The 26,354-nt window shown below is 60.9% G+C and overlaps 2 protein-coding genes across 4 annotated transcripts in view; one reads left to right on the forward strand and one right to left on the reverse strand.

Moving 5' to 3' along the window:
- Positions 1–2,994, reverse strand: part of DENND2A (DENN domain containing 2A) — an 82,985-nt gene extending 79,991 nt beyond the window's left edge. For both annotated transcript variants that reach the window (XM_055133903.1, XM_055133908.1), the window contains exon 1: positions 2,840–2,994. The gene's annotated coding sequence lies outside the window, so the exon portion shown is untranslated. The remainder of the gene's footprint in view (positions 1–2,839) is intronic.
- An 11,875-nt stretch (positions 2,995–14,869) lies between these two features.
- ADCK2 (aarF domain containing kinase 2) lies at positions 14,870–25,946 on the forward strand. Of its 2 annotated transcripts, none has more exons than XM_055141288.1 (8): positions 14,870–16,394; positions 17,501–17,647; positions 19,224–19,352; positions 21,085–21,180; positions 22,055–22,273; positions 23,372–23,500; positions 23,634–23,687; positions 25,567–25,946. In XM_055141288.1, exons 1-8 carry the CDS (start codon positions 15,543–15,545, stop codon positions 25,891–25,893), a joined length of 1,953 nt encoding a protein of 650 aa, XP_054997263.1. In that variant the 5' UTR covers positions 14,870–15,542; the 3' UTR covers positions 25,894–25,946. The 2 variants fall into 2 exon arrangements, with proteins under 2 accessions (XP_054997263.1, XP_012788130.2); XM_012932676.2 differs by lacking the exon at positions 25,567–25,946 and adding an exon at positions 24,868–25,183 and having other exon boundaries at positions 14,878–16,394.
- Positions 25,947–26,354: the final 408 nt, after the last annotated feature.

Raw genomic sequence — 26,354 nt, forward strand, 5'->3', positions numbered from 1 at the left:
ACAAACACGTTCAATGTGCATCTGGCTCCGAAACCTATCTGAACCCCTCCCAGGAGGTCTGACGGCAATATGGGCCCATATTGAAGCGTATTTGTAGTAGCTAAAACCAGAAACCACTGGGGCCAGAGCGCCCAGGGGCGGAGGGGTTTGCCTGGCACGCCTCCTACCCAGGTTTGATCCCGGAGCCCTGCCAGGAGTGGGCCCTGAGCACAGAGTCGGGAGTAATCCCTGAGCACTGTAGGGGGTGTGGCCCCAAATCCAAACCGACTAACCCTGAAACAGCCGATGATACACATGCAACTGGCCCAGACAGAGGAATCGGAAGACAGAGCAAGCAGCCCCCAGAGCACCGCCAGGCGCGACCCCTGCCTCCAGAGCCCGGAGCGGGCCCCCTCTGAGACTTCCCGCGTAGGTAAGAAAGGGGGTTAACATCCGGGCCCCGGTCAGCTGGGGCCGGGCTGGCGACAGCACCTCCCGGCAACCCCTGCTCCCCCCAGACACATTCCTGGCGCCTCAGCCGGAGAGATTCCCACCCGACTCCCTGCCAGAGGAGCTCTGGTTTCGAGTCCCGTCCCCAGGGCGCCCCCGGGATGAAAGGGGAGTGGCCGTGAAGGGCCCCTCTCAGCAAGCCCTGGGGTGCTGGGCCCCCCTCCCTGCCCCCCTCCCAGCAGGATACCAGGGTTTCCGGGGAGGGGGCTGCGTGCACCCGGAGACCCCCGGCACCCCCCACCCCCACGCCTCGCGGCCGGGCTGGCTGCCGCTCCCCCTGCACACGGGCCCCACATGACCCGTTCCCACCGGACTCCCATTCCGGGAAAGTCGCCGCCTGAAAGCTCATTCGTATGCTCTCGCTGTCCCACTTCCAACGCTCTGCTTCCAGCGTATTTTTTTTTTGTTTGTTTGTATCTAAGCTGCCAAATTAAAAAAATGGGATGAGGAAAGAGGAGGGGGAAGGGGAGAGGCGACTCTATTGTCCGAGTGCAGTAATCTGCCCATTCAGGCCCTGCGAAACACCCATTCCCAGTGCTGACTGCGGGGCTGGCTCCCGTGAGTTTTAGGTGTTTTTTTATTTATTTAGCACTTAGTTTTCTTTTATTTTAGGGGGTGGGGGCGTGACTCCGAGGGGCTCGGGGGACCCTATGGGCAGCTGGAGTTGAACCCAGCAAGGCAGACGCCCCACTGCTGTGCTGTCACCCTGGCTGGTCCGAAGTGTCCTTCCTGTCCTGGGTCTGTCCCCAAAGAGGTGCCCCCTGCCCCTGCCCCCCGTTCATCCTGTCCCCCTTCCCCAGGGCCAGCAGGGCCGGCATCCGAGGGCCACTCTAGGGGGGGGGGCAACCCCCACGGCCAGCTTCCGGGGCCAGGCTCATCCATCCCGCCCACCGCCCTTTCCGTCTGCCCCCCCCCCTCCCACCCCAGGGCACCCTCGACCAGGAATTCCCACCCACCCCCTTTCCCCGCAGCTGGGCCCCGGCCCCTCCGGCCTGTCGGAACCGCAGAACCCTCTTCCCTGCTTGCCTGCCCTCCGCGGTGGGGCCACACCCGGGGCCTCGGGCCCGATGCAGTGCCAGGGCTCGAGCGGCCGCTGCTTTCGCCTCTGCACCAGCTCCCTGCCCGCTGTGCTGCCTGAGGGGAGGCGGCCTGGCGCCCCCCCCCCTCGGGGCGGCCCCCCACCAGAGGACACTGCTGGCTTCCCTGGCCCTAGGAAGGGCTGAGTTCCCGGAGGGGAGGGGTCGAGCCCTGAGCAGGGGGCCACAGAGGGGCACGGGGAAGCGCTCAAATCTTCAGGCTACGGGACTGGAGAGCTTCGTGTCAAGGTTCATCACCCTGCCTGGACTCTCGCTAAGAAGTGCTCCTTCCCCAGTGCTCCACCCTCGATGCTCCACTCCCCAGTGCTCCATCCTCAGCGCTCCACCCCACAGATTTTCTCCTCCATCTTTCCGTGGGCAGGATATGGGAGGCGGCAAACAGGGTTTCTCTCCCCCTTCTGGAGCAGCCTCACAGTGTGAGAATTGGGGCTGCAGCGAGAGGACAGTCGGCAAGGCTCCTGCTGGCCCTGCAGGTGGCTGACCCGGCTCCATCCCCGGCACCCCCTGTGGCACCCCCAGCACCACCGGGACTGAGCCCTGAGCGCAGAGCCAGGAGGAACCCCAGGCACCACCGGGTGTGGCCCGAAAACAAAAAAAGAAAAAAGAGCTCAGTAACAATCACTGAGGGGCCTGCAGTTCCGAGTTCCGAGGCTGGACTCCCGGGAGTGGGGCCCCTCGGGGCTGCATCACCCCCGCGGGCACTGCAGACCCCTCCACCCATCGGAGCACCGGGGGACTCCCGGCTCAGCCGGCCGGACCCCGCAGCCCCGGCCTGCCCTCCCCACCCCGGGGTCGCTCCCGGGGCGCTGGCACTCCTGCTTTGTGACCCACTTCCTAGGAGAGACACCTCGAGGGGCTGGGACCTCCCCAGGGATGCCGAGACCCCCGGGCTGCCCTCGAGGAGTGGGGGAAGAGAGCGGTCTCCCCGCGTTCTCGCCCCCTCCCCCCTTTCCCCTCCCCTCCCTCCTCCCCTCCTCCCTGTCCCTGTCTCCCTCCCCGCCCCCGTCTCTTTTCCCCTCCCTCTCTTTCTCTCTTTCTCTCCCCCTCCCCCGTCTCCCCGCACCCCCACGCGGGCTGGGCTGCAGCCGGGCCGAGCCCCCGACGCCGCCGGTTCGGTCCCGCGGTCCCGCGCTCGGAATCCGGGTCCGGCCAGCGCCCAGCGCCTCCTCCCTTCGGCACCGCGACCCTCCCCGCTCCCCCCCGCCCAAGCGCTCCGGCGCGACCCCCGCTCCCCCGACCCCGGCCCGACCTACCTCCCGGCCGGCGGCCGCTCCGCGGGCTCCCAGGCGCAGCGCGCGGGCGGCGGGGCCGGGGGGCGCCATGGCCCCCCCAGGGCCCTGCTGTGCCGGCCTGTCCCGCGCGCGGCCCCGCCGCCGTGCGACCGTCCCGGGCTGGGCGGCCGCTGCTCTGAGCTCCGCGCCCGGCGCGCTTAACCCCTTCCCTGCCGCGCGGGCGGGGCGCACATGCGCACACGCGCTCACGGACACGCGCGCACACACGAGCACACACATGCGCACACGCGCACACGGACACGCGCGCACGGCCACACGAGCACACACGAGCACACACATGCGCACACGGACACGTGCACACGGGCACGGCTGCACAAGGACACGCACAGACATGCACACAGACGTGCGCACGCACACACGCGCACACACGTGCACACATGCACACACATGCAAACACACGCGCACTTACAAACGCTCGCACACACCCTCATACACCCTCACACACCCACACACATGCACACACGCACTCTTGCTCACTGACGCACACAGAGACACTCTCACACAATAACACATGCAAACTCACAGACCCTCACACACATATATTCACACATAGAGACACTCTCACGCCCTCACACTACACTCACATAGAGACATGCTCACACAGACATGTGTGCATGGAGACACACTCATACGAGGACATGCTCACACACACATAACACATGCACACTCAGACACACTTGCATACAAACACAGACACACACACATGCTCACATGGACACATGTGCACATACACACACATGCACACTCATACATGCTCACACACTACACTCACACATACAAACACACACGTGGATATGCGTACACACGCACACTCACACTGACATGCTCACACAGAAACATGCTCACTCACACCCACCCACAGACACAGACACACATGTACACATAAGCGCAGACACCCTCACACAGAGACATGCTCACACACACACACAGACACATGCACACATGCTTACAGACATCGTCACACAGACACGCTCACACACAATTGCACACTCACTCTTGCTCATTGACATACCCACAGACACTCTCACACAATAATATATGCAAACTCACAGACCCTCACACACATACACTCACACATAGAGACACTCTCACACACACGCACGTTCACACACATAACACACCACACTCACCCATGTAGACACATTTGCACATAAACATATACTCACAGACATGCTTACATTATGCTCACACAGACACGCTCATACACATAACACATAAACATATAGACACACGGGTACACAAACATATACTCACAGACACACTTGTATGCATGCTCACAGACATGCTCACACACAAACAGACACACATAGAGATATGCTCACATACACGCTCACACAGAGACACTCTCACACATATAACACATGCACAGTCACCTATAGAAACTCTTAAACATGTAGGCACACACCCATATAATACATACAGTCACATATAGACACACTTGAACACAGACATGCTTATTCACATAGACATGCTCGCACATATATACACTCACACATACACATATACACTCACACACATACACACATAGGACACATTCACACACATGCACACATGTACACAGGCACGTTTATACATTTCCACACAAACACACTCACAGATACACATTCACACATATAGACATGTTCACACACATACACACTCATACAATATACCCCACATATACACTTGTACATGCACACATACTCACATACACCAAAACACAACACATACACTCACACACTCCACAATACACTCACTCATATACACTCACATGCACTTACTCACATACACATCTATACATACACACACTCAAATACACTCACACACGTACACTGACACATATACACCTACACACATACACACAATACAGCCCACACATATACTTGCACACACTTACTCACATACACCCAAACACAACACATACACTCACAAACACCCACAATACACTCACATACACATCTAAACATACACACACTCAAATACACTCATGTACACACGTTCAAATATACTCACACACATACACCTCACACATTCACTTGCACATGTACACATACATACACCCAACCACAATACATAGACTCACATATCCCACAATACACTTATATATACACTCATATACACATACATGCTAACACAATACACATCCATTCATGACACTCAAACACACTCACGTACACACCCAAATACACTCACACACATACACCCCCACACATACACACTCACACAGACACATAGATGCACACACTCGTCACACACTCACACAGCATACACACACGTGTCTCTTGCCTCTTCAAAGTGCTGGGCAGGGTCCCGGGCCTCCCGGCTGGCACCGAGCGGGGAGTGGCTCTCCAGGAAGTCTTCAGGGCACCCCCCATTCCTGGGCCGGAACCGGGCGGCAGTGGGGGCTGGATGTGGCTCCCCTTCTCCCCTTCGGCTCCTTTGGGTGGGGCACACCCAGCAGTCCTCGGGGCTTCCTCCTGGCTTTATGCTCAGGGGTCACTCCCGCTGGCGCTTGGGGGCCAGGTGGCTCTGGCTGGCTCCCCCCAGCTCTGACACAGCTGGGCCCCGTGTGGGGCCCCTCGGTGGCTCGGGGCCTAGGCCAGTGTGCAGAGGGCCCTGGCCCAAGCACTTGGGAGTGGGAGCAGAGGCGTCAGGCCCACCCTGGCCCCAGCAAGTCTTGGTGGCCTGCAGGGTCCATGAGCTACAGCCAGAAAGAGTGCGGGGGCCGGGCCTTCCAGACCTGAGCCACGTCAGGGGGGTCCGGGCAGCGGGGGTCACAGGACAGGACCTGCAGCTGGCGGAGGCTGGCTGAGATTCGGGGGCTTACTCAGAGTCTCCGAGTCAGAGGCCAGGGCGTCCCCGTGGGCGGAGTTCGCTCCTGCCCCGCGAGCTGCCCAGCATCTCCAGGTGCAGCCGGCAGGGGGTCTCTTCCGGGGAGACCCTCGGGGGGTCCTGCGGATTAAACCCAGCTCAGCTGCATGCCAGGCAAGCTAATTTTTTTTTTTTTTTTTGCTTTTTGGGTCACACCCAGCGATGCTCAGGGGTTACTCCTGGCTTTGCACCCAGGAATTACTCCTGGCGGTGCTTGGGGGACCATATGGGATGCCGGGGATCGAACCCGGGTCGGCCGCGTGCAAGGCAAATGCCCTACCCGCTGTGCTATGAGTTTTCACTTGCGAACAGAGGCCGGCGAGTCCAGGATGGGATGCTGGGATCGAACCCGGGTCGGCCGTGTGCAAGGCAAACGCCCTACCCGCTGTGCTATCGCTCTGGCCCCGAGGGCTAAATTTTTCTTCTTTGAGTTTTCACTTGCGAACAGAGGCCAGCGAGTCCAGGATCTGGAGCGAGAAAGACACAAAGTATCAGAGAGAAGAAAGGCCAGCGAAACCCAGCGGGCACCCGCTAGCCAGTACCTGGGGGCTCCCCATCCCCCTCCCTGGTGCAGGCGCAGAGAGGAGACCAGCACGGCTGCTGGCCACCACCCGGGCCTGTGCCCAGAAATGCCAGTGCACGCTTGGTGGGCTGGAGGCGAGGCTGTGCCCCCCCTGGACAGGGGTGGGGAGGGGGCTCAGGGCCAGAACTGGACGGCGGGCAGCAGGGCCTGGACACGGCTGCCAGCACAGAGGGTTCTGGACGCTAATTAGCCTCAGCCAGTGACACGCCCCCACCCTGGGAGGCTCCACATGGCCGGGCCCTCCTCCCTGGCCCTGTGACAGGCCTCTTCCGGCCGCCACCTGCAAACCCTGTGCAGCTTGCCAACGTGGGGGCTGCAGGCTGGACCGCAGACCGCACCCCCGGGAGGCCCTCTCCCCGGCCCCTGATCCTGACCGCCCCAGCAGCCGGCCCCACGACCCCACGCTCCCGCTCGCGTCATCTGGCCTCAGCCTTGCTAACCTGAGTCTGTTGTATGCAAAGCGTGTTCTCAGGCCGCGGAGCTAGGACATGTGTGTGTGCGCGCGTGTGTGTTTGTTTTGGGGCTACACCCAGTCACGCTTCGGGATTTACTGCCTTTTTTTTTCTTTTTTGGGCGATGCTCAGGGTTCACTCCTGGCTCTGCGCTCAGGAATTACTCCTGGCGGTGCTCAGGGGACCATATGGGCTGCTGGGATTCGAACCCGGGTCGGCTGCGTGCAAGGCAAACGCCCTACCCGCTGTGCTATTGCTCCAGCCCTTCGGCATTCATAGCTCTGTGCTCAGGGATCTCTCCTGGCGCTGCTTGTGGAAAAATACGGGGTGCGGGGATCAAAGCCGCGTGGGTCGCGTGCGAGGTAAGCATCCTCTCTCCATCTCGCCAGCCTGGTATTGTTATTTCTGCTGTTGTTTGGGGGCCACACCCGGCCATGCTCAGGGGTCACTCCTGGCTCTGCACTCAGAAATCATTCCTGGCGGTGCTCAGGGGAACCGGGGTTGGCCACGTGCGAGGCAAACACCTTCCCCGCTGTACTATCGCTCCAAACTATCCAACCTCGGCTTTTGTTATCCCCGACACACACACACACACACACACACACACACACACACACACACACACACACACGTGCCTGGGAGCGCCCCCCCCCCCCCCCCCGCCTCTGGCCCTCCCATCCCCCCTTTATGGGCCTTCTTCAGGAATAATAGGGTTGCGTTCTGCTCCAGGCTTCCCCCTGCTGGAAGACACCGGCAGTGCAACTTTGGGGCACGCCTGTCGCTCCTCCTTGACCGGTGCTGGGTCCGTTAGTTCTCACCCCGCGGCTAGCAGAAGCCTCACCACCTCCCCACCCCCCCGGCTGCCCGCACAGAGTTGGGGGGATGCGCGCACAGTCATCACACGACACATGACAGGCTCCGGGTGGGGAGAGGAACTACTGGTCTGTAATCAGGCCCCCGAGAGCTGAATGAGGTTGGGACTGGGGAGAACAGAGTTTGGGGGGCAGGGCCGGGCCCTCTTCTGACTGGCTGGCAGATGTGGGCGCCCACCACGGCCGCTGGGGAGACCCCTCCTGCCATTGGTCAGGGGCTGTCCTTGGGCGTGTCCAAGAAGCGCTGAATCGGCAAATAGCTCCAGAGCCAAGTAGCTCTTGGCAAACAGCCCCTCCCCCACCCCCGCCCCCCAACCTTCCCCCCAAGAGCCCTCGGCTTCACATCCATGCCCCTAGCTTACACGGGAGGGTACTTACTCCCCCGAAGGATGGAGGCGTCATCTCTCTAGAGGACACAGCCGTGCTCACGCCGGCCGTGAGATTGATTGTGCTCTTCCTTGGGGGAGGACCGTGGGTGTGGTGGTTCAGACACCTTTTACTTTATCTTATTGGGGGGAGGTCACACTTTGGGCGCTGGGCGTCTGGCCGGGTGGGGCGTGGGGCCCCTGCAGCGCCTCCTACCTGCCAAGCCAGACTCCAGCCTCTCAGCGCCTCTCCAGGCTGGATGCTTTCAGGAGACAGGGCTTCAGTGATAGGCAGTTTGGCGCTTCCCGTCCCCCGGCACCCGGCACCCCCGCGGAAAGAAGCTTTTTAAGTTTTTTTTCTTTTTTTTTTTTTTGGGTGCTCAGGGGTTACTCCTAGCTCCGCACTCAGGAATTACTCCTGGCGGTGCTCAGGGGACCATATGGGATGCTGGGAATCGAACTCGGGCTGGCCACGTGCAAGGCAAACAACACCCTACCCGCTGTGCTATCGCTCCAGCCCCATGCACAGAAGCTCTTAAGGGCCATCTGTCCCCCCAGTGCTGGGGGAGGAGGTGCAAACGCTCACACAGTCCTCCCATCATGCCACACGGGGGGGGGGTCCACTTGCTCACCTCCCTGCTGACACCCCATCCACGCACATTCCCCCCAGGCACTGATTTTCCGCAGCCTCTGAGAGAGGCGTGGGGAGCATGCATGCACACAGTTTTTGTTTTTTTTTTAAGTTTCTGATCCATATCCCTCCTCTCTCAGGTCACGATAAACAGAAATGCAGTTTTTTCCCCTGGCTTTATGGGTCACACCTGGCATTGCACAGGGGTTACTCCTGGCTTTGCACTCAGGAATTGTCCCCGAGAGTGGTCCTTGGGGGGCCATATGGGATGCTGGTATCGAACCTGGGTCGGCCATCACTGTTCACTGTTATCACTGCTATCTGTTGTTCATCAATTTGCTAGAGCGGGCACCAGTAACGCCTCCATTTCTTGTTTCGACTGTTTTTGGCATATCGAATACGCCATGGTAGCTTGCCAGGCTCTGCCGTGCAGGTGAGACACTCTCGGTAGCTTGCCGGGCTCTCCGAGAGGGGCAGAAGAATCGAACCCGGGTCTGCCATGTGCAAGGCAAACGCCCTACCCTCTGTGATATGGCTCCAGCCCCAGAAATACAAACCTTGACCAAGGGCACACAGTGCCAGCTGCTGCCCCGGGGGGGCTGGGGTCGGGCCTGGCCATTCCCTTCGTGGGTCTCCGGGGGACAAACCCCCAACTCCTCCTCATTGCTTCTTCCGGGGATCCAGGGCCTGCCAGGGCGGAGAGTTCTAGACTTACCCCCCTCTCCCAGTGAGGACCACGTCTCACAGTGAGGCCTTTGCTCCAAACCCCGGGTAGGGGACTCCGCACTCGGGCCCCTGGGAGCAACTTCAGGGCTTTGTGCCAGACCCAGGCCCAAGCCGGTCCCTGCCCTGAGGCTGCTTAGAGCAGAGCCCGAGGGGAGGAAGGACGACCCTTCTAAGAACCCAGAGGCCTGTCTGTCCTGCTGTCTGCCCGCCTTCCCCCACCTCCTCCCTCCTTTCTCTCCTCCTTTCCTCCTTTCCTTCCTCCCTCCCTCCCTCCCTCCCCCCTCCCTCCCTCCCTCCCTCCCTCCCTTCCTTCCTTCCTTCCTTCCTTCCTTCCTTCCTTCCTTCCTTCCTTCCTTCCTTCCTTCCTTTCCTCCTCCCTCCCTCCCTTCTCCCTCCCTTCCTTTTTCCTTCCTTCCTTCCTTCCTTCCTTCCTTCCTTCCTTCCTTCCTTCCTTCCTTCCTTCCTTCCTTCCTTCCTTCCTTCCTTCCATCCTCCCTCCCCTCCTTCCCTCTTTATTCCCCTCTTCCCCTCCTTTACCCCTCCCTCCTTCCCTGACTGTCCTGCAGGCCTGGCATTCCTCAGTAGGACCTGGGGTGTGTGTGTGTGTGTGTGTGTGTGTGTGTGTGTGTGTGTGTGCGCGCGCGCGTGCGTGCATTCGCTTCTGGGCTTTATCAAGGTCAGGGGGTCACATGGGGCTTTAGGGGAGAACACAGACTCTGAGCCCCTTGGGGAGCCTGGCTGGAGGGGCCCCACTGGAGTCCACTCTAGATGAAGGGGAGCCCTAACAGGCAGGCGCGCCCCGTGTGGGTGTTGGGGTGTGTGGGGGTGATGCACCCTTAGTGTAGTACTGGCCTTGGCGAGCAGCTAAGTCCAGCATTCTCAGGGGGCTGGGGGAGCAACGCTGTTCACACACACACGGCAATGTTTAAAGACATTTTATTGTGGAGCGATAGCACAGTGGATAGGGCGTTTGCCTTGCACGAAGCCGACCTGGGTTCGATTCCTCCGTCTCTCTCAGAGAGCCCTGCAAGCTACCGAGAGTATCTCACCTGCACAACAGAGCCTGGCAAGCTACCCATGGCATATTCGATATGCCAAAAACAGTGACAAGTCTCACAATGGAGACGTTACTGGTGCCCGCTTGAGCAAATCCATGAACAACCGGATGACAGTGCTATGGCAGTGACAGCGCTTATTTTATTATTATTATTTGGGGGGGGTCACACCCAGTGTTGCTCAGGGTCTACTTCTAGCAGTGCCTGGGGGATCATATCTGGCGTCAAGGATCCAGCTGGGTCAGTCACGTCTGAGATTAGTGCCTTAAGGCCCGGGTTAGCTCTGTGGTCCCTAAAGTCACGCTTCAAGGACTTCCCTTTAGAAGCCTTAAACAGGAGCAGGGGGGCTGGAGCACTTGCCCTGCACACAGCCAACCCTGACTCGATCCCTGGCACCCCCAGGGCTCCGTGCGCACCAACAGGAGTGATCCCTAAGCACAGAGCCAAGTGTCAGCCCTGGGCACCGCCAGGGGAGGCCCCCAAACCAAACAGGGGAAGAGGGTGCGGCTCTGGCATTGGGGTGGGGAGAGGCTAAATGTCCACGGCCGCCCGCCCCGTGTGCGAGCAGGGAATTCTGCCCAGCACCCAAAGCAAACCTGGCACTGGCCACAGCGCAGAGGGGAGACAACTGCCTGGGCTCCCATATGACCCCCAGAGTCCCACCAGGAGTGAGCCCCGAGCACCACCAGGGGTAGCCCCCAAATCCAGGAACAGAAAGCAGCCCCCTGGGGCTGGAGCAATAGCACAGCGGGTAGGGCGTTTGCTTTGCACGCGGCCGACCCGGGTTCAATTCCCAGCATCCCATATGGTCCCCTGAGCACCGCCAGGAGTGATTCCTCAGTGCAGAGCCAGGAGTAACCCCTGTGCATTGCCGGGTGTGACCCAAAAAGAAAAGAAAAGAAAAAAAGAAAGCACTCCCCAAAGCCAGCACCTCCCGACACCCACCCGGCCACACCTTCTCCAGAGCTGCGAGCAGCTGTCATGCCGCATGTCAGCGGGGGGAGCGCCCAGGATGCCCCTCGAGTCAGCCAGCCGCGGGCTGGGGACGTGCCTCGGGGTACAGCACCCGCCTGGCGTATGAGGCTCTGGGTTCAAGTCCCAACCCTGACAAAACAAAAGGTTCCGGGGATCAGAGAGGCAGGACAGCTGGTGAGGCGTGGCTCTAGCACGCGGCTGACCCAGGCTCAATCCCTGGCACCCGACAGGGGCCACCAGGAGCCACCCCTGAGTGCAGGGCTGGAGCAAGCCCTGGGCACAGACAGGCGAGGCAGTAAGGGAATGAAAAAAAGGGAAAGAAAGAAAAGAAAGGAAAAGGTTCCAGTTATTTGTGTCCACATGAAAGATAAGTACAGCCAGCTTGTGCGCGTCCTGGGGACCCCACCCGACACCCCCCAGCCCACTCCTGCCCCAAACCCAACCAAGATTGGGCTGCACTTCGCAAGGCAATGGTGCCACCTAGTGGCCACGGAGTGAACAGCCGCAGGAACATTCCCTAGGCGCGGAGCCGTTGCTGGCTCCCAGCTGCTGAGAAGGTTCTTGGGGCCACTCAGGAAAACCACCAAGCGGTAACAGAGAGGCCTCTTCCTCCGAGCTCTGGAGCGCAGGGAAGCCGGCGCAGCTCCTTGCATCTGGCAGAGACGGAGGCAGGTGAAAGGCTCCTAGAGAAAACCGTCTGCAGGACTCAGCCGCCTTGCTGGATCAGTGTGTGGAGGCCTCACTGTCACCTTGCTTTGGAGGTGACAGTGCCAGGAGTCAGCTGTGAGTGAGCACGTGCAGGCCCAGGGCCCCCCGGGGTTCACGGAGGGCGCAGAAGCACAGCTGACCTTCATTTTATTAGGAGCTGCAGACGGTTCAAGGGTTAAAAGAAAGACACTTACTTGGGGCTGGAGGGATAGCACAGTGGGTAGGGCGTTTGCCTTGCATGCGACTGACCCGGTTCGATTCCCAGCATCCCATATGGTCCCCCATATGTCTACATGGTGTAGACAAGTCTCCCAGCTCCGTCACCATCAGCCCTGGGCAGTCTGGGCCGCCTGGAGGCCAAGGGTGCTTGGCCAGGAGTAATTCCTGAGTGCAAACCAGGAGTAACCCCTGTGCATTGCCAGGTGTGATCTAAAAAGTAAAATCAACAACAACAAAAAGACACTTGCTTTGTTCTTTTTTTTATAATTTTATTGAAATTTTGTTGAATTTTATTGAGATAGTTACAAGCTTTTATGTTTGGGTTACAATCTCACAATGACCAAACACCCATCTCTCCACCAGTGCCCATTCCCCACCACCAATATCCCGGGTATACCCCCCCTTTCCCACCCTCCCCCTGCCTCCGTGGCAGACAATATTCCCCATACTCTCCCTCTACTTTGGGGCATTATGGCTTGCAACACAGACACTGAGAGGTCAGCACATTTGGTCCATTATCTACTTTCGGCATGCATCTCCCATCCCTACTGGTTCCTCCAGCCATCATTTTCTTAGTGATCCCTTCTCTATTCCATATGCCTTCTCCCCTCCGCTCATGAAGCAGTAAAAGACACTTGCTTTGTGTGCGGCTGGCCCCAGAGCACTGCCAAGAGTAGCTCCAGAGCTCCTGGGGTGCAGCCCTCCCCTCCCCCAAACAGCCTTATTTAGGGAACAGGAGGGAGGGAGGGAGGGAGGGAGGGGCAGGAACATGGTCCAGGAGTGAACATGACCCCTCCAGCGGGGAGAGTCTGATGTCGGTGGGCCCCACGGGTGGGGTGACTTATGTGAGGGGGGAGGAGAGAGACGGCCACTTCTCCCCATCCGCCTCTGCCACCCGGGACCCAGGGTTACTGGGTTCTTGTCTCGCCTCGCAGAAAGGAATTTCAGGAGTAGACAAGCAGGGAAGTAAATAGATTTTATTTGGAGGATTTGAAGGGAAGGAGGGAGAGAAAGTGGGAGAGAGTGGAGAGTAACACTCGAGAGAGAACCCGACTTCCCCACGGGCGGAGAGAGCCCCTACGCCCCCCCCCAGCATAGACAGGAAAGCACGGGAGTCCACATCTCAAGAGGGGAGATGCGGACGACACACGTGCTCGGCCACACGGGCGCCAGCAGCACCCGGGCTGGGGCAGCATCTGTGCCCGCTTCCTTTGTTCAAGGCGGCCCTTATAGGGTTCCTCCAGCCTGCCCCCACGTGGGGCTTCTAGGTCAAAGTCCCTTGCTAAGGAGGATCTGGTGGTCCCCCAGGCTTTCTCCTGGCTCTGTGCTCAGGGGTCACTCCTGGCAGTGCTCCTGGCAGGAATGCGGCTGGGCGTGGCTAAGAGGAAGCGCCTGGAGCCCCAGACTGCACTTCACCCTTCCCTGGGTGGTGCCTCGGTTTCTCCCTCTCCCAGGAGCTGAAATTTGCATCTGAAAGGACTATGGCCTTCAGGTCCGGCTGTTTCAGGGCTGAGCAGGTCATTTGTGTCGGAGGCCCTGCCTGCCTGCCTGTGTTCTGCTGGGTCCTTGTATTTCCCCAAAATAAAGCAGAATTCCAGGCCAGAAAGGCAGAAGGGGCTTAAGGGGCTCACTAGCACGCTGATCCAGCTCCAACCCCCGGCACTGGAAGGAGTCAGTCCTGAGCACCACCGGGGATGGCTTAGCCCTGATGAAAAACAACCTTTTGAGTCCACTAACTCATTTCCTGACATTCTGTTTTTGGTGATGATGGTGGTGGTGGGGTTGACGGCACACCTGGGGGGTGGGCACGCCTGGCAGTGCTCAGGGATCACACACCACCATGACTGAACCCTGGTGGGTCTGTCCCATCTCTCCATCCTGGTCCCTGAGAACAGGAAGCGGGGCTTGACAGCGACGTGGCGGGGCTCACCCGAGACTTGACCGGCCTAACCCTCGCCAGGCTGGGAGGTGGGAACACCCACGCAGGTCCGGGACCCCTGTAGAGCCAGTAGTTAGGGGGCTGCAACCATACGATGCGGGGGTACCTGCCTCCGGGGCCGTAGATGGCAGACATGGTGTAGACGAGTCTCCCACTCCGTCACCATCAGCCCTGGGCAGTTTCGGCCGCCTGGAGGCCAAGGGCGCTAACGTATGTGATGGGAGGGGGGAGGGTCCGTGGCACCCACGGGGAGCTCAGGCTCCCCCCACCCCCATTCTCAATGTCCGCGATGGCGACCGTCCGGGCAGCTTCCTGCCCTCCGAATGGTCAGTTGGTCAGTTTCCCCGAATCTTCAAGGTTAAACAAGCGCAAGCCCGAGTCCTGGAGCCGAGTCTCGGCGTATCTGCTGCCCGCTAGAAAACTGAGGCGCCAGGTGCTCCCCGCGCCTCCCCCATCCTTGCAGAGAGGCGTGGGGTGCGCACCCCGCCGCTCCGAGACGCAGGACCACCGGCCACCACGCCCGGGGGCCCAGCTGAGAGCGCTCGGGGCCCGTCCGGCTCGCACGCCGGGAAAGCCCAGGTGCGCGCGGCGCCCCGCGGGCCGCGTCCGCTTTAAGGGGCCGTCCAGGGCGGGGCCTCGGGCGGCTGGGCCCGGCGGCCTCTGCGTCCCGGTGTCCGGCTCCAGGGACCCGGCCGTCCGCTCGCGGCTCCGCTGCCCCGACCTCGGCGCCCGGGCCCCGCGCACCCCCGTTTCCGGGCCCTGCCCCGCGCCCCGCGGTTCCCCTTCGGCCGCTCCGGCCCCCACGGTCGGCTCCGGGGCGGGGACTGGGCCGCGCGTCACCCGGCCGCGCCGCGGCACCCTCCCCCGATCGGGGAACGCCGGGCGCCGGCCCCGTTGGTGGAACGCTGGGCGCGGGCCCCGTTGGTGGAACGCTGGGCGCGGGCCCCGTTGGGGAAGCGCTGCGCGCGGGTCCCCTTAGTGGAACGCTCGGCGCGGGCCCCGGTACCGGGAACGCTGGGCGCGGGTCCCCTTAGTGGAACGCAGGGCGCGGGCCCGGGTACGGGGAACGCTGGGCGCGGGTCCCCTTAGTGGAACGCTCGGCGCGGGCCCCGGTACCGGGAACGCTGGGCGCGGGTCCCCTTAGTAGAACGCTGGGCGCGGGCCCCGGTACCGGGAACGCTGGGCGCGGATCCCCGTCCGGGGAACGCTCGGCGCGGCCGGGAGCGCGGCCACATGCCGCAGCGTGAGCGGGGGACAGCCAGGCTCGGCCGCGGCGGGCCCCCGCGAGGATGGGGACGCCGTGGCGCGTGTGGGTCCGGGCGTGGTCGTGGCGCCTGAGGCGCGCGGGGCTCCGCGGGGAGCTGTTGTGCACGGCGCCGGGGTTGGCGGGGCGCGCCCGCCGGGACCGGCTCTGTTGGCTGCTGGTGGGCGCCTTCCCCAGACTCCTCTCGGCCCCCGGGGAGCCCGCGGAGGCGGGTCGGGGGCGCCCGGGCCCGCAGAGCTGGGGCGAGCCGGCCGGGCGGGGGCCGTCGGGGCGTAGCTCCCCCGAGCCGTGGCCGGGCTCCCTGCTGCGCTACCTCCGGATCGGGCTGCGCGCCGCCAGCCTCCTGCTGAGGTTCTTCCCGCTCGTCGCCCTCTACCCCCTCACCTACCTGGCGCCCGGCGCCACGGGCCTCTGGCTCCATCTGCTCCTCAAGGCCACGGAGGCCGCGGGCCCCACCTACATCAAACTGGGCCAGTGGGCCAGCACGCGGCGGGACGTGTTCTCTGAGGCCTTCTGCGCGCGCTTCTCCAGGCTGCACGTGCGTGTCACCCCGCACCCCTGGGCGCACACCGAGCTCTTCCTGCGCCAGGCCTTCGGGGACGACTGGGGGAAGGTGCTCCACTTCTCCCAGCGGGAGCCCGTGGGCTCGGGCTGCGTGGCCCAGGTGTACAAGGCGCACGCGGACCCCGGCTTCCTGGAACAGAAACTCCCCGGCCCGAGCCCCTGGGACCCGGCGGGAAGCCTGGCCGACCAGTCATTAGTAGAAAGACTGCTCCTGCCGCGGACTGCGCCGCTCCCACCCAATGCAGTTACATCGCAGCCCCCGGAGCCGGCCCACCTGCCTGGGCAAGCCCACCTCATCCCCGTGGCAGTGAAAGTAAGTGCTTGGGGGTCTTTGGCCGCGCCCATCCTTTCTCTGAACTGCACTGCCCCGTCTGTCCCACAGCCCACTTTGCTGTCCCTTTGCTTTTGGCCCACCCACCGGTGGAGGGGACACTGCTCTCGACTCAGTGCTCTGGTGGGCCAGTTGCTAAGCAGGCTACCGCACTAGCTCCTGTGCCTTGTCTTACTGCCCTGCATCCGTGTCACCAGCCAGCCTGACCCTCGTTTGAACGCTGAAGGCTGTTTTATTTCACTCTGGGCTCTGGGAGGGTGCACGGCCCATGTGTCAAAGCCGAGGGCCTGCTCCACGGGGCATTTACCTTCTCATGCGTCTGATCGGGGTTTGAGCCCCAGCACACCACGGGGTTCCCCGGAACCTGCCAGGTGTGGTCCCTCTGACCTGGCAAACAAAAACCAAAGTGGTTCAGCTGGCCTGCTGGCGGCGGGAGGGCAAGATCGGTGAGGGTCAGATGGCGCAGGGGGTGGGGGTGGGGGGCCCCTGCATGGCGGCAGTCACGGGGTGGGGGTGGGTCGGATGCCTCCTCAGGTCCCACCATTTCCCACCCCTTTCCCCACCCATGTAGCACCTCCCCAGGGAACCTGGCAAGTCCTAGGTGCTCCTGGAATCCTCTTCTCCCCTCTGAGAAACTGTGGGCCCCCCACCAGCCTGAAGCATGCGTCCAAGCAGGGGGGTGTGGGGTGCAGCTTTGCGGTGCCCGGGCACCCTTGGGCATCGCTGCCTCTGTCCCACCATTCCCACCGCTCTGCGGGTCTTCCAGGTGGGCCTTTATTCTGCTTGGATCCATTTATTCTCCCACTTAACTTTTTTTTTCCCCGTCCCCCCCCCCCCCGCACCCAGTGATGCTCAGGGGTTACTCCTGACTCTGTGCTCAGGAATCACTCCTGGCGGTGCTCGGGGGACCCTATAGGATGCCGGGGGTCGAACCCTGGTCAGCCGCCTGCAAGGCAAGCGCCCTCCCCGCTGTCCTCTCTCTCGCCTCTCTTAGTCTTTATTTTTACCTGATTTGGGGGACACGCCCTGCGGCGCTGGGGCGGCCCCCCTGGCCGCCTCCTCGGCCCTCACTGACTCTCTTCCGGCAGGTGCTGCACCCGGGCCTGATCTCCCAGGTGCAGATGGACCTGCAGCTGATGAAGATGGGCAGCCGGCTGTTGGGCCTTCTGCCCGGAGTCCAGTGGCTCAGCTTGCCTGAGATCGTGGAAGAGTTCGAGAAGCTCATGGTCCAGCAGGTAAAGTCACATGCCTCAGTAGCACCTCCCTGTCCGGCGCTGGCCAGCAGCAGCGAGGCCAGTGCGTGAAGGCGGGCAGGGAAGGCCACTGCTCAGTGTGGTCGTTGCACAGAGCGGAGGCAGGCCCACCTCTGCACTCAGGGCCTGGCTTCCTCCCACGGCCGCCTTGTCACCCGGAGTCAGTGTGGCCGAGGGACAGAGCAGGAGGCCTGGAGTGGTGACGGCGAGTCTCTGTTGGAATTTTTGTTTGTTTTTGGGTCACACCCGGCGATGCACAGGGGTTACTCCTGGCGGTGCTCGGGGGACCATATGGGATGCTGGGAATAGAACCCAGGTTGGTCGTGTGCAAGGTAAACACCCTACCCGCTGTGCTATCGCTCCAGCCCCTTGGTTGGAATATTTTATTTTATTTTTTTTGCTTTTTGGGTCACACCCCGCGATGCACAGGGGTTACTCCTGGTTCTACACTCAGGAATTACTCCTGGCGGTGCTCAGGGGAACCATATGGGATGCTGGGATTCGAACCCGGGTTGGCTGCGTGCAAGGCAAACGCCCTACCCGCTGTGCTATTGCTCCAGCCCCGGAATATTTTTTTTTTTAAAGAACTTTATTTTCTTTTTGGGTCACACCCGGTGATGCACAGGGGTCACTCCTGGCTCTGCACTCAGGAATTACCCCTGGCGGTGTTCAGGGGACCATATGGGATGCTGGGAATCGAACCCGGGGCCGGCCGCGTGCAAGGCAAATGCTCTACCCACTGTACTATCGCTCCAGCCCCTCTGTTGGAATGCTGAGGGGTAAAGATACTCAGACTCAGAGCTGGACACATAGAAAAATTTATTGAAAAAAGAAACTCTCGGGCCGGAAGGGTCTTAATTTAGGACTATATCAAGTTTGGGTCATTTTGTGGCATTTTTGTAGGAAAACTGGGTTTTTGTGTTACCTGGCAAAGGAGCAGGGGGTTCCCATCCGCTTCCCGGAGATGTCTTATGAATTGAGGCCCGTGGGAGTTGCTAATAATCTGTTGTTCCTATTGTGGATGGAGGTGGGGAGACTGGGGTTCCTTGATGATGATGGACCTTTATTTAAGACCTTTCAACTGACCTCAGCTCAGGTCTCGCCCTTATCTCAGTCTTCTGTGAGCCTGCGGCCTGGGGCAGAATTCATGCTCCCAGAAAGGGTGGATAGTCCAGCAGGCTGGGTGCCTGCCTTGAAAGTGGCCCACCCTGGTTGAACCCTGGGGTGGTCCCCGAGGGCAGAGCCCGTGGTAAGCCCTTAGCATGGGGTGTGGCCGGGATAAGGTGCCTGTCATTTGGGGACTGGAGAGAGAGCTGCCAAAGGTCGCAGCCAAGGGAAAGGCGCCCCCTGCTGGGGAGAAGGAGAGTCGAAATCCGACGCCCTGCAGGGGACCCGCCCCTAGCTCTGAGGACCCCCAGGTCACAGAGTGCCACCCCTGGAACCCCTCCAGTTACCCGGGAGCCGTGGAGGGGGTGTGGGCGGAGGTGCACCTCGGGAGCGGCTCGTCTGCTCTGCGCCACCTGCTCCCCGTTTCCCGTTTGCCTCCGTTTCCCCACAGATTGACCTGCGTTACGAGGCTCGGAATCTCGAACACTTCCAGTGCAACTTCCTGAATGTGAATTCCGTCAAGTTCCCCACCCCTCTGCGGCCCTTTGTCACCAGGGAGGTCTTGGTGGAGACTTACGAGGTGAGGCAGGCTGTCCCTGAACGCGGGGGACGGGGCAGGGGGCCGCCCTCGGCCCGAGACCCCCAAGGCTGTGCCTGTTAGTGCCGTCAGTGCAGGGAGCCCGAGTGACTCCGGAGGGTGCCACCCTGGGACCCCGTAGCTCAGAGGGTCCAGCCCTATCCGCTGTGTGGCCTTGAGCAAGTCACTTCATCTCTCTGGGCTTTAGTCCTCTTGTTTGCCTGTTAGGGTAGAAGAGCGTCACCAGGGCTGCTTGGACGATCGAACTAGCCTGGGTGGGGAGTGGGAGCGGCCGTGCCAGGGCACCCCGTCTGGCCTGGGCCTGGGCGTGGCCCTAGTTTTCCCCAGCCTCATCACATCGACCCCAGCACTGCAGAAGCTGACCCCTGCGCCCAGCACTGAGCACGGAGACACCCCCATTCCCAAGCACAGCTTGTTTTATTATTATTTTTTTCTTTTTGGGTCACACTGGGTGATGCACAGGGGTTGCTCCTGGATGTACACTCAGGAATTACTCTTGGCGGTGCTCAGGGATGCTGGGAATCGAACCCGGGTTGGCCACGTGCAAGGCAAACGCCCTCTCTGCTGTGCTATTGCTCCAGCCCCCCGAGCACAGCTCGTATTCGCAAAAATGAACCCACCCAAATGTGCACACTCCACCCTCTCACGCTTCTCTCTTTCCCCGTCATTTTTCCTGCCTGGGCTCAGGAACGAACAAACTGTGGTTCTTTCATGCCCCCATAAGGGCAGATTCTTTTTTTTTTTTTTTTTCTTTTTACCATGGTTTCATTAGGGATTTTGACAATTTTGTGTAGGTCAACTTCAGTTGAGACTATTCCGCAGACAAAATTTTTTGTGGTTCTGGGAATCGGACCTAGGACCGCATGCGTGCAAGGCAAGCGCCTTCCCTGCTGCCGCTCCAGACCGTTTTTATATCGGCTCCTACCTGCTGGTGTCGGGGACTCCTCCTGGCTCAGGGGCCACCCTCACCAGTGTTGGGGACCAATAGCCCCGAGTACAGATTCCCTTGAGTCTGCTGACCTCCCTCCCCCCCATTATCATTATTTTCTGCTTTTGGGGTCACACCTGGTGATGCTCAGGGGTTACTCCTGGCTCATACACTCAGGAATCACTCCTGTCGGTGCTCAGGGGACCATATGGGATGCTGGGAATCGAACCCGGGTTGGCAAACACCCTACCCGCTGTGCTATCGCTCCAGCCCCCTTGAGCCACATTTGGAGAGGACTCCGTGCAGTGCTGGATGGGGCGTGTGGTGCTGGGGCTCGCACCCGAGCCTCCTGCATGTACTGTGTATGCTCAGGTGGTTCAGCGATGCTTCCGGCTTTCAGCCTTCTTTTGCTGTGGGTGGGAGAGCCATGGCAGTGCTGGGGGCGAGGAGTGTCCTGAGGGGCGGGGGCAAGCCCAGGGCCTTGCGTGTTGAGTGTGTCTCCGCCGCTCTGAGCCACATCCTTGCCCCCACACTGGTTTGTTCTGGCGCCCGCCCGCCCTGCCCTTAACCAGGACACTGGAAGCGGTGGGGGACAGAGCCAGTGTGGGGAGGGGGCGCTCCCCTTCTGAAAAGGGGTATGGAAGGGGCATGTGCTCCGGGGACAGACTCACTAGGGGCGCTTCGGGTCACCTTCTGCTCCGGGGGCCAGGATGCGGCTGTGGCCTTGGGGACACGGTGAGACAGGCAGGGCGCGCAGAGAGAGCGTGGGTCCCCTTCCCGTCGCAGGAGAGTGTGCCCGTGTCCAGCTTCCAGCAGGCCGGGACCCCAGTGCCCGTCAAGAGGAAGATTGCACGGCTGGGCATCAACATGCTGCTGAAGATGGTGTGTATGGGGGGCGGGGTGGGGGGTGGGGAGACGCAGGGCTGAGACCACGTTGCGCCCCCATGCGGCGGGGGCCTACCTTTTGCTCTTTGGTTTTTGTTTATTATTATTATTTGCTTTTTTTGGGTCATACCTGGTGATGCACAGGGGTTACTCCTGGCTCTGCACTCAGGAATTACTCCTGGTGGTGCTCAGGGGACCATACGGGATGCTGGGAATTGAACCTGGGTCGGCCACGTGCAAGGCAAATACCCTACCCGCTGTGCTATTGCTCCAGCCCCTGCTTTTTTTTTTTTTTTTTTTCTTTTTGGGTCACACCTAGCAATGCACAGGGGTCACTCCTGGCTCATGTACTCAGGAATCACCCCTGGCGGTGCTGAGGGGACGATATGGGATGCTGGGATTTGAACCCGGGTCAGCCGGGTGCAACGCAAACGCCCTACCCGCTGTGCTATCACTCCAGTCCCGCTGCTCTTTGGTTTTGAGGCCACAGCTGGCAGTTAGTCTGGGGTCTCCAGACAGTCCTGGGGAGAGGTGGGAGACCATGGTGTCGGGGGCTGAAACCGGGGCCCCCACATGCATGCCATCTATCTTTTTTTAAGAGTGGGGACACACCTGATGGTGCCTGGGGGACCGTACTGGGTGCCGGGGATTGAACCCGAGTTTGCCGCATGCAAGGCCAACCCCCTGCCTGCCGAACCACCTCTCCAGCCCCAACTTGCTTTTATTTTTCCTTTTGCCTTGGGGCCACCCCCAGGGGTGGGTGTTGCTCCCGGGACCCCCTGGGGCTGGCAGCGCGGGAGGCTGGGGGCTGGGGTTCCTGCATGCGCTCCCTGGCCCGACGCTGCCTTCACGGGCGCCTGACTCTTTGCAGATATTTGTGGACAACTTCGTGCACGCCGACCTCCACCCGGGGAACATCCTGGTACAGGGCGCCGAGGGCTCTCCCGAGGGCCAGGGGCCCCCGCTGCCACCTGCTGCTGCCCCACACCCACTGCGTCTCGTGCTGCTGGATGCGGGCATCGTGGCCGAGCTGCAGGCCGCTGACCTGAGCAACTTCCGGGCCGTCTTCACGGCCGTGGCCTTGGGCCAGGTGAGAGCAGGCAGGCCGGGTGATGCCCGGAACCTCTGGGCTGGAGCAGAAGGGGCCCTGAGGTGGCTCTGGTACCTGGGAGGGACCCTGTGCGCTGAGGGCCCAGCCTGGACGCAGGGATGGCACCGCGGGGGGCGTCCGAGCCTTTCGTCCTGTCCTGTCCTCTGTCCGCCTGCTGGCTGGCTGCCTTCTTGCTTTTGCTTCGGGACCTGCCGGGTCCGGGGCGAGTGGTGCTGGGGACTGAGCCCAGACGTGTGCACCAGGCTGTGAGAGGCGCAGCGGAGGCCGCAGCCTCCACGGGCATCACGGCTGGGGACTGCCGGGCTCTGCTGGCCGAGGTGAAGCTTTGGAGAAAGGGATTCAGCACAGGGCGGCATGATGCAAACCCAGGATTCAGGGGGGACAGTGAAGAGCCCCCGGCCCCTGTGCAGGGTTTAGTGCCAGAATCTGGCCTTGCATCTGTGAGGCCCTGGGTTCGACCCCCAGCACCACAAGAACAAAACTCCCCAATCCCTCACAGGAAGACAAGACTCAGGGAAAGAGGGGAATGGGGAAATCAACAATGGCGACAACGAGGAGGCAGGGGGCCGGCTCCAGAGGGAGCAGCCCCTGGGCCTGGGCCGAGCCCGTCTGCCCAAGAAGGGGTGCGAGGCATCAGTGGGACCACTGGGGCGGGCACACGGCGGGACCTGGGTCGGGGTGAAGGGGCAGAGGCGTGGCAGGCGGTGAGTGGTGAGGGACTCTGGGATGAAGCGTGGGGGGCCGAGGCCTGGGGCGGGGGCACGGGCCAGGCTGCTCGGCCAGCAATGCCTCCCGGAGCCCGAGCCACAGACGCTGGCCTCTGACCAGCCCGGGTCCGGGTGGGGGCTTTGAGAGTCCTTGGGGGTCAAGGCTAGGCAGAAGCAATGAAGAGGGGTTTGGGCAGAACATCTTCTGTTTGGGGGCAGTGTTGGGGCCCACCCGTGCAGTGCCCGGAACCGGGGCTGCGCTCTGCCCAGAGCCCCTCTGTCCCCCCCCCCTCCCCGCCCCTGCATCTCGCACCATCCTGGCCTCTGCCCCAAGCCGCCCGCCGACACCCTTTCCCTTGGCACCTCTCAGGGTCAGCGGGTGGCCGAGCTCATCCTGCATCACGCCCGGGCCAGCGAGTGCAAGGACGTGGAGGCCTTCAAGGCGGAGATGGCCAGGCTGGTGACGCAGGCCCGGGAGAAGACCATCACCCTGGAGAAGGTGAGCAGCTCCGAGGCTGGGCAGAGCGCGTGTTCCCGGGGGTGGAGGGGGGGGGGGTTGGGGGTGCGAGGTCAGGGCCAGGGGGAGGAGCAAGGACCCCTCGCCTGCGCTGCAGCCCCTCTCCCTCTTCCAGCTCCAGGTCTCCAGCCTCCTGTCCAGTGTCTTCAAGCTGCTGATGACTCACAAGGTGAGGTGCCAGGCGCGCCCCAGGACTCTGCCGTGGGGAGAGGTGCTTGTCCTACGGCAGCTTTTGCCTTTTTTTCTGGTGGTGCTGGGGATCGAACCTGGGGCCTCATGCAAGTGCTTGATCATTGACCGATACCCTCAGCCCAACATCTGTTTTTTTTTTTTCTTTTTGGGTCACACCCAGCGATGCCCAGGGGTTCCACCTGGCTCTGCATCTCAGGAATTACTCCTGGCGATGCTCGGGGGACCCTATGGGGTGCTGGGAATCAAACCTGGGTCGGCCGTGTGCAAGGCAAACGCCCTACCTGCTATACTTTTATTCCAGCCCCGGTTGGTTGGTTTGGGGGCCACATCTGGCGGTGCTCAGGGCCTTCCTAGCTGGCTGTGTGCCCAGGGGTTCCATGCTGCTGTCTGCGGGTGGGAGGCGGAGTGCAAAGCCGGGGTAGCCCACCGAGTCTCCTAGGCCTCAGGACTGTGCCTGGGGGGGCATCCGATCAAGCACCCCTGATCCTGAGGTGCAGACGCCCGTCTCAGCAGAGTGAACTTGGCCTGATTCAGCCGGTTCCTGCCTTTCTCCCCTCCGCTTGCATGACGGGGGCTGGGGCTAACGGGGGTGATTCCTTGGTGTTTGGGTTAGGAGCCATCCCTGGATGGGATGAGGATGGCAGCTCCTTCAGGAGTTTTTTTTTTTTTTTGGGGGGGGGGGTTCACATCTGGAGATGCTCAGGGGTTACTCCTGGCTCATGCACTCAGGAATTACTCCTGGTGGTGCTCGGGGGACCATAAGGGATGCTGGGACTCGAACCCAGGTCAGCCGCATGCAAGGCAGACACCCTACCTGCTGTGCTATCGCTCCAGCCTCCTGAAAGCAGTTTTAATGCTCGGGGGACCATATGGGATGCTGGGAATTGAACCCAGGTCTGCCACGTGCAAGACAAACACCCTACCTGCTGTGCTATGGCTCCAGCCCCCTTCAGGAGTCTTAACCATCGATCTGTTCAGGGCTCACTGCTGTTTAGATCACACCCAGGCCCACTCAGGCCCAGACCAGTTCATACCGCACTCCTCAGGTTTCCCTAAATGTTCAGGGGAAGGGGCTGGAATGTCAGGCGGTGGGGAAAGCCACACAGCACAGCGACAGTGCTGTCCCGGGTCTCGGAGCTGCCGCGTTTCTGCTGCAGGTGAAACTTGAGAGCAATTTTGCCTCCATCGTGTTTGCCATCATGGTGCTGGAGGGGCTTGGCCGCTCACTGGACCCCAAGCTGGACATTCTGGATGCCGCCAAACCCTTCCTGCTGAAAGGACTGGCCGCCGCCGCCCCCTGACCGGAGCCCCGGGCCACAGTCCCCTCCGCTGGAATGCTTGCGAACCGGGAGTGTGGGCTTCCCATGCGGAAGGAGGGGGAGGGAGATGTCTCCATCCAGTCGGGGCCAAGGGCACCTTAATTCAGGGACAATGCTTGGTGGAGGAGAAGAAAGAATAAACTTATTTTGTTTCCTTCTGTTTCTTTTCTCACCCCTTCTACTGAAAGGTGCCTAGTTCGCAGACGCTGACATTTCAATTACATACACAGGGGCTAGAGAAATAGCACAGGGGTTAGGTTGCTTGCCTGTAGGTAGCCAATGAGGGTTGTTTGATCCTCGGCACTACCAAGAGTGGCCCCTGAGCACTGCAGGGCGTGACCAAAAATCTATTTCCACAGAATGCCAGTGGACAGGGCCAGTTTCTTTCCTATAAGTACCCACGATTGTCACACGGACAGTGCCACCAGTAACCAAGGTCCTGCAGGTCCTATGCAAGTAGGGCCAGTTTCACTGAACTTCAAATAGTCTTCTTGATAGTTTTTTGTTAACTGATTTGTTGCTGAATTTTATTACAAGGTCAAAAGCAGCAAGCAAGGGCCGGCAAGAGTAACATACAGGTTCAGGGCCCTGCCTCGCAAGCAAGCATGTGGTCACGAGTTCAGCCGCAGGGTACTACAAGTTCACCCCCTGGGCATCACGTGTGCCAAGCGTGATCCTGGCAGAGATCCTGCGTGCGGTGCAGAGCCGACAGGCAATTCCCTGCTGCGATGCCGCCTGGAGCACGTAAGCGCCGCAGAAAGGGTTGTGCAAGCCTGGCCCCGGCCTGCAGCGGCCCCGAGCACGACCACCACGACCTGCAAACCACGGCTGCGACCGCACACAAAGCAGCCCCCAGCCGGCTGACGGAAAGCAGCTGAGTGCGCAGCCCAGGTGATAACGCCAGCTTGCCAGCCCACAAGCGGGAGGACCTGGGGGCGGGGAGTGGGGGTGGGGTGGTCACTGCTGGTCATCAAGCTCACCAGTAAGAATCTGCCCGTTCGGGGGCTGGAGTGATAGCAGTTCATAGGGTGTTTGCCTTGCACGCGGCCGACCCGGGGTTCGATTCCCAGCATCCCATATGGTCCCCTGAGCACCGCCAGGAGTAGTTCCTGAGTGCAGAGCCAGGAGGAACCCCTGTGCATCGCCGGGTGTGACCCCAAAAAAGCAAAAATAAATAAATAAGTAATTAAATTAAATTTTACTTAAAAGAAAAAAAAAAGAATCTGTCCGTTCGGTCACGCTGGGAAACTATCTGGAGACCCGTGCACACACTACGAACAGAACTTCCATGTAAATACCCGACAATCTCGCTCAAATGCGGAATA

The sequence above is a fragment of the Sorex araneus genome, chromosome 1, assembly GCF_027595985.1.
Source record: "Sorex araneus isolate mSorAra2 chromosome 1, mSorAra2.pri, whole genome shotgun sequence".
NCBI classification, from domain to species: Eukaryota; Metazoa; Chordata; class Mammalia; order Eulipotyphla; family Soricidae; genus Sorex; species Sorex araneus.

What these genes read in the sequence shown, in the direction of transcription:
- ADCK2 (XM_055141288.1), top strand. Translation starts at nt 15,543, where the DNA reads ATGGGGACGCCGTGGCGCGTGTGGGTCCGGGCGTGGTCGTGGCGCCTG. An exon ending in TCAACATGCTGCTGAAGATG is followed by an intron (nt 21,181 to 22,054) that starts GTGTGTATGGGG and finishes GACTCTTTGCAG; the next exon opens with ATATTTGTGGACAACTTCGT. An exon ending in CGGCCGTGGCCTTGGGCCAG is followed by an intron (nt 22,274 to 23,371) that starts GTGAGAGCAGGC and finishes GGCACCTCTCAG; the next exon opens with GGTCAGCGGGTGGCCGAGCT.